The sequence below is a fragment of the Seriola aureovittata genome, chromosome 6 (genome assembly GCF_021018895.1).
Source record: "Seriola aureovittata isolate HTS-2021-v1 ecotype China chromosome 6, ASM2101889v1, whole genome shotgun sequence".
Taxonomy (NCBI): domain Eukaryota; kingdom Metazoa; phylum Chordata; class Actinopteri; order Carangiformes; family Carangidae; genus Seriola; species Seriola aureovittata.
The window spans coordinates 449,209-459,285 of record NC_079369.1 but is presented as its reverse complement, the minus strand read 5'-3'; the positions used below and the strand labels follow the sequence as shown (position 1 = coordinate 459,285).

The following is a 10,077-nucleotide window of genomic DNA, read 5'->3' as shown; positions in this document are numbered from 1 at the left end:
AGACACTGATGGCCCCCGGCAGCTCACTCATGTTGTAATAAATATAAAGTTTAAAAAGTGATGGAGTCTACACACACACACACACACACACACACACACACACACACACACACACACACACACACACACACACACACACACACACACACACACAGTGCACAACAAGCCCCGGTCGGGGGGGTTGTCAGCTTCAGGTATGTGGTCATTGATTAACTTGTAGCTCCGCCCCTGGGCTCTTATTGGCCGCTTGAGTTACGCTCTGGCCCCCGACCAATATGAAAGCGGACACCGGCTCCTCAGGAGGTAATGGTATCCGGGCCCCCGCTTTCCCCTCCCATTCTGGGGCCCCCCCCCCCGACATATGGCAGTGCATTGTGCACATGAAGGAGCAGATTCTTCTGTTGAAACATGAGCTGAATAAATAAAACTCAAACTCTCAAACTCCACAGCACCCCCCCATCACTTTCTCTCCTCTTCTTCCCTCCCTCCCCCCTTCGACTCTGATCCCCACCCTCCCCCCAGTCCTCTCCCTTTCTCCCCTCCCTCCCTTGCACCTCTCCTCTCTTCCCCTGTTTCCCTCCTTCCGCCCAGATTGTATAAATATCAGTGAGCTGCAGAGGAGAGCTCAGAGTCCCAGACCTGTCCACTGAGGAGAGAGAGAGAGAGAGAGAGAGAGAGAGAGAGAGAGAGCAACAGCAAGAGAAGACAGTCAGCACCTGGAATCACCTGGAATCAGTCACCTGGAATCAACAGTTCTTCACAGAGACATCTTAAAGTCCAGCATGTGGCCCCTGCTCCTGGTGTGTGTGTGTGGTCTTCTGCTGCCAGCTGACGCACAGGACCGAGCTTCTCTGTGGAGGGGGAACGACCGGGGGGGGCGATGCCAGTACACCTTCACTGTGCCCAGCCCCGTGGAGTCCAGCTGCCCCCAGACCGCAGGCCCGGAGGTGGAGGGTCTGAAGGCCAGACTGGGCCTGCTGGAGGCGCTGGTGTCCCGGCTGACCGCGGGGGACACCGGGGGCCCCCGGACGGCCGGAGCCGAGTCAGGGCTGCAGGAGGCGCTGAACCGGGTCGTGGGGGAGAGGAACCTGCTGCAGGGGGAGAAGGAGCGTCTGGAGAGGGAGTTGGGGGGGCTTCAGCGCAGGATGGAGGAGATGAGGAGGGAGACGGAGAAGCTGAGGAACAGACCCTGTCCTCCACACACCTCCATGGTGCCACCCAGCCCCTCCCTGCAGGACAGGGGGCTGATGAGACCTGCAGGGGGTAAGAGACACACACACACACATACACACACACACACACACACACACTCACACACACACTCACACACACACTTACACACTCACACACACACACACTCACACTCACACTTACACACACACACACTCACACTCACACTCACACACACACTTACACACACACTTACACACTCACACACACACACACTCACACACTCGTCAGATGGAAAGTTATTCTGACTGGTGAATGTTCTGTTGTTGTAATGAGCTTTTAGATCAAATCTTTGTATTTCTTCTTTGTATAGCTTAATGTCCTCAGTGCTACAGTCTGTCTGTCTGTCTGTCTCTCTGTCTGTCTGTCTGTCTGTCTGTCTGTCTGTCTCTCTGTCTGTCTGTACCGTGTACATTTAGACATAGACATGCCTGGGGATTGTGTGTGTGTGTGTGTGTGTGTGTGTGTGTGTGTGTGTGTGTGTTGTTTAATGTTTTGGTTGTTCCCATCAGTCAGCAGAGACACTTGTCTCAGGTTTCTCTGCTTCCTGTTTCCTGTCCACATTTAGGGTGATGGGGGGGGGGGGGGGGGGGGGGGTTCCCTCTGCGTGACGAGCAGGTGTGAATAGGAGGAGGGGCTGAAATGTGAGGTGCTCTCTGATTGGTTGGAGCCAGTGAGATGAAGCTCTGGTATTCTGTGGTTGCTCTGACCAAACATCTGTTTAATTACACTGAGGAGGAGAGAGGAGAGAGGAGGAGAGAGGAGGAGAGAGGAGGAGAGAGGAGGAGAGAGGAGGAGAGAGGAGGAGAGAGGAGGAGAGAGGAGGAGAGGAGGAGAGAAGAGAGAGGAGGAGATAGGAGAGAGGAGGAGAGAGAGGAGGAGAGGAGAGAGGAGGAGAGAGGAGAGAGGAGAGAGGAGGAGCAGAGGAGAGAGGAGGAGAGAGGAGGAGAGAGGAGGAGAGGAGGAGAGAGGAGGAGAGAGGAGGAGAGAGGAGGAGAGAGGAGGAGAGAGGAGAGAGGAGGAGCAGAGGAGAGAGGAGGAGAGAGGAGGAGAGAGGAGGAGAGAGGAGGAGAGGAGGAGAGAGGAGAGAGGAGGAGAGAGGAGGAGAAGAGGAGAGAGGAGGAGAGAGGAGAGAGGAGGAGAGAGGAGAGAGGAGGAGCAGAGGAGAGAGGAGAGAGGAGAGAGGAGAGGAGAGAGGAGAGAGAGGAGAGAGGAGAGAGGAGAGAGGAGAGAGGAGAGAGAGGAGAGAGGAGAGAGAGGAGGATCGAGAGGAGAGAGGAGAGAGGAGAGAGGAGAGAAGGAGAGAGGAGAGAGGAGAGAGGAGAGAGAGGAGAGAGAGAGTGAGAGAGGAGGAGAGGAGAGAGGAGAGAGAGGAGAGAGGAGAGAGAGAAGAGGAGAGGAGAGAGGAGAGAGGAGAGAGAAGAGAGAGGAGGAGAGAGGAGAGAGGAGAGAGGAGAGAGAGGAGGAGAGAGAGGAGAGAGGAGAGAGGAGAGAGAGGAGGAGAGAGAGGAGGAGAGAGAGGAGAGAGGAGAGAGGAGGAGGAGAGAGGAGAGGAGGAGAGAGGAGAGAAGAGAGAGGTTGAGAGGAGAGAGGAGAGAGAGGAGAGAGGAAGAGAGGAGAGAGGAGAGAGAGGAGGTAGGAGAGAGAGGAGAAGAGAGGAGAGTGGAGAGAGAGGAAGGAGAGAGAGGAGAGAGGAGAGAGGAGAGAGGAGAGAGGAGGAGAGAGAGGAGGAGAGAGAGGAGAGAGGAGAGGAGGAGAGAGGAGAGAGGAGAGAGGAGAGAGGAGAGAGGAGAGAGAGGAGGAGAGAGAGGAGAGAGGAGAGAGGAGGAGAGAGGAGAGAGGAGAGAGGAGAGAGGAGAGAGGAGAGAGGAGAGAGGAGAGAGAGGAGAGAGGAGAGAAGAGAGAGGAGAGAGGAGAGAGGAGAGAGGAGAGAGAGGAGGAGAGAGGAGAGAGGAGAGAGAGAGAGAGGAAGGAGCAAGAGAAGAGGAGAGAGGAGAGAGGAGAGAGTGGAGGAGGAGAGAGGAGAGAGGAGAGAGGAAGAGAGGAGGAGAGAGAGGAGAGAGGAGAGAGGAAAGGAGAGGATGGAGGAGAGGAGAGAGAGGAGAGAGGGAAGGAGTGAGGAGGAGGAGAGGAGAGAGGAGGAAGGAGTGAGAGGAGAGCAGAGGAGAGAGGAGGAGAGGAGAGAGGAGGAGGAGGAGAGAGGAGAGAGGAGGAGAGAGGAGAGAGGAGAGAGGAGGAGAGGAGGAGGAGAGAGGAGAGAGGAGAGAGGAGAGAGAGGAGGAGGAGAGAGTGGAGAGAGAGGAGAGAGGAGGAGAGAGGAGAGAGGAGAGGAGGGTGAGAGGATGAGAGGAGAGAGGAGAGAGGAGAGAGAGGAGGATTGAGAGAGGAGGAGAGAGAGGAGAGAGGAGAGAGGAGGAGAGAGGAGAGAGGAGGAGAGAGGAGAGAGGAGGAGAGAGCAGAGAGGAGAGAGGAGAGGAGGAGAGAGGAGAGAGGAGGAGAGAGCAGAGAGGAGAGAGGAGAGAGGAGAGAGGATGAGAGGAGGAGAGAGGAGGAGAGAGGAGAGAGGAGAGAGGAGGAGAGAGGAGAGAGGAGAGAGGAGGAGAGAGCAGAGAGGAGAGAGGAGAGAGGAGAGAGGAGAGAGGAGGAGAGAGGAGGAGGAGCAGAGAGGAGAGAGGAGAGAGAGAGGAGGAGAGAGGAGAGAGGAGGAGAGAGCAGAGAGGAGAGAGGAGAGAGGAGAGAGAGAGAGAGGAGGAGAGAGGAGGAGAGGAGGAGAGAGGAGAGAGGAGGAGAGAGGAGAGAGGAGGAGAGCAGAGAGGAGAGAGGAGAGGAGAGAGGAGGAGAAGGAGGAGAGAGAGGAGAGAGGAGAGAGGAGAGAGGAGAGAGGAGGAGAGAGGAGAGAGGAGGAGAGAGCAGAGAGGAGAGAGGAGAGAGGAGGAGAGAGGAGAGAGGAGGAGAGAGCAGAGAGGAGAGAGGAGAGAGGAGAGAGGAGGAGAGAGAGGAGGAGAGGAGGAGAGAGCAGAGAGGAGAGAGGAGAGAGGAGGAGAGAGGAGAGAGGAGGAGAGAGGAGAGAGGAGGAGAGAGGAGGAGAGAGGAGAGGAGGAGGAGAGAGGAGAGAGAGGAGGAGAGAGCAGAGAGGAGAGAGGAGAGAGGAGGAGAGAGGAGAGAGGAGGAGAGAGCAGAGAGGAGAGGAGAGAGGAGGAGAGAGGAGAGGAGGAGGAGAGAGGAGAGAGGAGAGAGGAGAGAGGAGAGAGGAGGAGAGAGGAGAGAGGAGGAGAGAGGAGAGAGGAGAGGAGAGAGGAGGAGAGAGGAGAGAGGAGGAGGAGGAGAGAGGAGGAGAGAGGAGGAGAGAGGAGAGGGAGGAGGAGAGAGGAGAGAGGAGGAGAGGAGGAGAGGAGGAGAGAGGAGGAGAGGAGGAGAGGAGGAGAGAGGAGGAGAGAGAGGAGAGGAGGAGGAGAGAGGAGGAGAGAGAGGAGAGAGCAACTCTCATCATCATCAGACTCCAGATGCTAACGTTTCCCTGAATCATTAGGGCTCATTATACGCCTGAAATCATTGGACACTGCACAAGCAAGAGCACTGCAGACACACACACACACACACACACACACACACACACACACACACACACACACACACACACACACAGACACACACAGACACACACACACACACACACACACACACACACACACACACACACACACACACACACACACACACACACACACACACACACACCAATTTTCTTGAAAACTTGTTTGAAAAGCTCATTTTTCTTGAGTAAACATCAGGGTTGTATCAGGCTGATGTTTATTCTACACAGTAATGATTTCCTGAAGAAGAAGAAGAAGAAGAAGATGAAGAAGAAGAGATAGAGGAAGAAGAGCCAAACGAGTGATTTGAAGTGTTGAGGATGTGATGTTGACAGTGACAGGGTGGGTGTGGGGCGTGTGTGTGTGCTTGAATGGGGGTGGGGGGGTGGGGGGAGTGGGGGGGGTTGGGGGGGTGGGGGGGGGTGGGGGGGTGGGGGGAGTGGGGGGGGGTGGGGGGAGTGGGGGGGGTTGGGGGGGTGGGGGGGGGTGGGGGGGTGGGGGGAGTGGGGGGGGGTCTTGTGTGTCATGGTCGCTCAGTCAGTCTGACTCCAGAGCAGCTGAGAATCCATTCAGAGGTGTTTGTTTCTGCCTGTCACACTCCCTGCTGTCGATACTGCCACACACACTATTGTATTATATTTGTGTGTGTGTGTGTGTGTGTTGTGTGTGTGTGTGTGTTGTGTGTGTGTGTGTGTGTGTGTGTGTGTAGGTTCCAGTCAGATGTCTCACCTGATGACCAGGCCCAACAGACAGGGGGACAGCAGCAGTCTGAGAGGTGGGTCCTCTGGTCCTCTGCAGAGTGTCCTCCTCCACCTTCCTGCCTCTCTTTCATCTCTCTCCCTCTCTCTCTCTCCCTCTCTCTCTCTCCCTCTCTCTCTCTCTCCCTCTCCCTCTCTCTCTCTCTCCCTCTCTCTCTCTCAGACCCAGGGTGGGAGTACAGAGCTCCAGGTTTCCAGGAGCTGAAGGCCGAGGTGACGGAGGTCCCTGCTCCCGACGTCTCCGAGGACAACACAGGTCTGTCTCTGATCAGACTCGGCATTACAGATGTAGAGTCGTGTTCTTTGACATTCAGGTTTCCATCCTCTGGTTTCCACTCGGAACAGACGTTTAATCAGTTAATTCATTAACTTTCAAATTCACTGTGGTTTTTATTGAACACAGTGTGGACTCAGTCTCCTTCAGAGCCGTGAGCAATTCATGTTCTAACCTACAAACACCAGCAGGTGCAGATCGTTTAAAGACACCTGTGGTTCCACTGATTAACACGTTAAAGATGGACGTCGCCTCTGTGACGTCACCCACAGGTTTCTGAGGCTCAGTGAGCTGCTCCACTGTCCCCATCTTGGAAGTGTCTGACTCCGCACCTAATTCCCAGCTATCCAAATATGGTCAAAGAGGAGGGGCTTGTGTGGAGCTGAGACTTCAGTGCCAGACTCTAGTGGTTGTTAGAGGAACTGCAGCTTCATGTTTCAGCCTCTCAGGTTTCCGCTGGAGAAACAAACGTCGTCTTCGCTAACGTCTCATGATTAATGAAAAACATTAAAAAACATTTGTCAGGCCTGAATGATTCACCTGATGTAATTAATAAAAACTTGTCTGTGATGCGTCATGACGACGGCCCAAAAAAAACAACATTTGAATGTGACACCCTCCCCCCTCCGTTCATCTGACCCAGCAAACATGACCCCCCCCCCCACCCCCCCCGCTGACAGCCTCAAAGCAAATACTGCTATTAATACCGCAGCATTTGGGGCGAGAATACCAGAGTCATGCCAGCCTGTCAGGTATGACCCTCCCGTTTCCTGTTTATCTCATAATGTAAATGTGAAGCTCCTCCATCAGGGGTGGGGGGGGTGGGGGGGGGTTAGTATCTCTGTGAAACCACATGAGAGATGTACCTGAGGCTCGCAGCAGGTTTTATTCAACATGTGCAGTGACCACGTGAAGTCATATAATCTCTGGCCACACAGAAGCTCCATGGTAATAGGTGTATTTATAAAACATATTTCTATCTATCCCTAAAGCCGGGGCTCCGTCCTGGACCTCAGAGCTGGGGGGTATTTTAGGCAGAGGTAAATATAAAACCCGCCTCATGGTTTCCCATTAAGAGAAGCAGAGCGAGTCGTAGCTCAGCTGCTGCTCTGATGGTGGAGACGCGAACAGAGACGTCGGGCGGCGTCTCCACCTGCTGTCGGCCTCCATGATGGAAGTAATGACCTCGGCACATCCTCGAGCAGATCACATGTTACCTACAGACATGGACATTCACTGAGTCCTGCTGACCGTGTCACCTGACTCCTGACTCGAGCAGTAACTGGGACAGCTGGTCTCAGTTACTGGTCTGAGCTGGAAACGTTTTTCCTCTGAAGGTTCAAACTGAGAGAAAAGATCTTTAGTCTCTGAGCGTGATCTCTGCTTCCTCTCTCATCTCCTTTAGGAAACACTGGAGCTTCCTTTACCGAAGGGAAGGAGACATGCCGTCCCACAATGCCTTGCTGCAGCAGCATTTAAAACCACAGCAGAGCCACATAAATGTAGAAACATCAGAGCAGCTGTTTCTGTTTGATGGACTGAAGCTCAGATCCATAAATATAGATTCATCCTCTTTCATCAGTCAGGAGTCGTCATGAAGAACGAGCTGATGAATCTATAGTTACATCATCATCATCATCAGAACTAAATACTATAGTCTGTACATTCATGTTGTTTCACTGAATCCTCCCACAGTGTAAAGACCTAAACATTCATTTTCTCTATTAGAAATGTAAAAAGCTCCAACGACAGGAAACTATAAATTTGTAGGAATATAATTTATTCTCAGTTCAATATTTCTATTTAATTATTAGTTTAACGGCTCAACTTTCTCCTTTTGTATTTTTCTTTCATGTTTTCTTATTTCAACATTTCACTCCTTTTTGTTTTTGTGATTAAAGGAGGATTTATCGTCCATGCATTAGAGGTAAAGTTTAGTTTAAGGTCAGTCAGATTCTGTTCCTCAGTCCTGATGAATCCTTTTTTCCATCGGGGTCAGAGAAGGTTATTTAGACTTTTCCACCTCAGTCCAGGTCTCACAGGAAACAGTGTCAGTGGACAACAACCAACACACCACAGTATTAGACTTAATACGAGCACAGAGGAGCGTTTACTGTGATCTGATACATGAATCTGTTTCTCCTGGTAACGAGGAGAAGGATGACATCATGTAATATCACGGTCATTTATATGAGGCTGAAATAGAAACTGATTTAATGTTTGAAGTGCTTCACGTGGCGGAGGACGCCTCAGCTCAGAGAAAACAAACATATTTGACTCATCGATATGAAGCTTAAAGTTTAGGACTTTGTTAATTTTCATGTTCAACATTTAGATTTCTCTTGAAAAACATTGCAGTTAGTCTTGTTTGTGTTGTGTGAGATCATGAGTCCTCAGGTGTGTTCCCAGTGTCAGACACTGACCTCAGTCTTCTGCTGTGTTAACGCTGTCCCTCAGTGGACCCCCCCTCTCAGACCTCCTCTCCCTGCTGCTCACAGGCTGTGGGGAGCTGCTGTCAGTGGCTGAACCCGTCACTCACAGGAAAGCTGACAACATCGCAGGTAAATATGGCGTCTGGATGCAGGACCCTGAGGCCGTCTCTCCTTATGGACCCGACATGGTCTGGCGCATCGACACCATTGGCACGGAGGTCAGACAGATGTTTGGATACGAGGACATGGAGCAGCTGTCCAAAGGCTTTCCGTCCAAGGCAGGTGTCACTCAGGTGATTATCTTTGATGGGATTGAGACAAACAGCTGCTCACTGTTTCCTGTGTGTTCCTGGGACAGGTGCTGCTGCTGCCAGAGCTGATGGAGAGCACCGGCGCCACTCTGTACCGCGGCTGCCTCTACTATCAGAGACGTCGCAGCCGCACCATCATCCGCTATGACCTGGCGTCTGAGAGCATCGCAGCCCGCCGTGAACTCCCCCACGCCGGCTTCCACGGCCAGTATCCCTACTCCTGGGGAGGCTACACGGACATCGACCTGTCTGTGGACGAGCAGGGGCTGTGGGCCGTCTACTCCACCAGTAAAGCAAAAGGAGCCATCGTGATCTCGAAGCTGGACCCAAACACTCTGGAGGTGAAGAGGAGCTGGGAGACCAACATCAGGAAGAACTCAGTGGCCAACTCCTTCATGATCTGCGGGAGGCTGTACACCGTGTCCAGCTACGCGGCGCCCAACACCTTCATCAACCACATGTACGACACCGCCAGCAGCCAGGGGAAGGCCGTCGCCATCCCCTTCAAGAACAAGTACCGCTACAACTGCATGATCGACTACAGCCTGGCCCAGAGGAAGCTGTTCGCCTGGGACAACTTCCACATAGTGTCCTATGACCTGAGGCTGGGCCGCCAGCGGGCCGACTGAGGCCGACACGGTGGCGTGGAAAAGTGACAATGGCTCGCCTGTTCCCGCTTTAAAGACTCAAACGTGTGTGGTGGCAGTAGTTAGACGCTAACACCGTCAGTAAGGTGTGAAATGAGACGATGGAGGAGCAGCGTCCCCTGCAGGTGTGCTGTGACTGTGGCGTGGTCCACAGGTCTGTTTGTAGAGGAATTATTTTTGTACCGCCTTTAATTCAGATGTTTAATTTACTTTTTTATGTTAAGCCATATTCAATATTATTATCTGAGGTGTAAAAGATGAAGCATATTTCAGTATCAGCAGCTACGTGGGATCATTAAAGCATCCAGTTTACAACACACCCCCGTTTCACCACTCAACATCTCATTAATGAACTGCTCTCAGCATGTATTGAATGTTGCATGTACCTGTGCACTGTAGTGACAAACATCATGAAATAAACTTCTAAGTTACAGGTTGATGTGGTTATTGTGGTTTTATTCCCCTCAGACAAACACTGGGACCACTTTATAAAGACTTAATGATCATGTCATTAGTGCTGTGTAGCGCAGCATTGTTGATTCGTCATTTTCATGACGCATGCAGCATATAAATATGTAAAATATGTATAAATATAATCATGAACATGACGAGGAATCAACAACGCTGCGCTACGCAGCAGCCGGCGGGAGGGGCAATGTTCGGCATCCGGTATAACTGGGTTAATATAGAACCTGGACCTGATCTATAATCACACTACACATGGACAGAGACCTTTACAGGAGTTTTAAAATAAATAAACAATTTTAAAAATTGGGGCCGTTTTTCTTTGTTAAAGTCAAAACATTAGTTATTTTATTAATAACAGGTAAAC

The 10,077-nt window shown here is 52.1% G+C and overlaps 1 protein-coding gene across 1 annotated transcript; it reads left to right on the top strand.

Moving 5' to 3' along the window:
• Window positions 1-645: 645 nt before the first annotated feature.
• myoc (myocilin) lies at window positions 646-9,682 on the top strand. The gene is made up of 5 exons (XM_056377597.1): window positions 646-1,263; window positions 5,533-5,598; window positions 5,745-5,837; window positions 8,354-8,565; window positions 8,646-9,682. Exons 1-5 carry the CDS (start codon window positions 783-785, stop codon window positions 9,225-9,227), a joined length of 1,434 nt encoding a protein of 477 aa, XP_056233572.1. The 5' UTR covers window positions 646-782; the 3' UTR covers window positions 9,228-9,682.
• Window positions 9,683-10,077: the final 395 nt, after the last annotated feature.

Bases quoted from the DNA above. Each gene is read 5' to 3' on its own strand.
- myoc (XM_056377597.1), top strand. From the start codon at position 783: ATGTGGCCCCTGCTCCTGGTGTGTGTGTGTGGTCTTCTGCTGCCAGCT. The intron at 5,599-5,744 runs GTGGGTCCTCTG...TCTCTCTCTCAG, and splicing joins GGACAGCAGCAGTCTGAGAG to ACCCAGGGTGGGAGTACAGA. The intron at 8,566-8,645 runs GCAGGTGTCACT...TTCCTGGGACAG, and splicing joins CCAAAGGCTTTCCGTCCAAG to GTGCTGCTGCTGCCAGAGCT.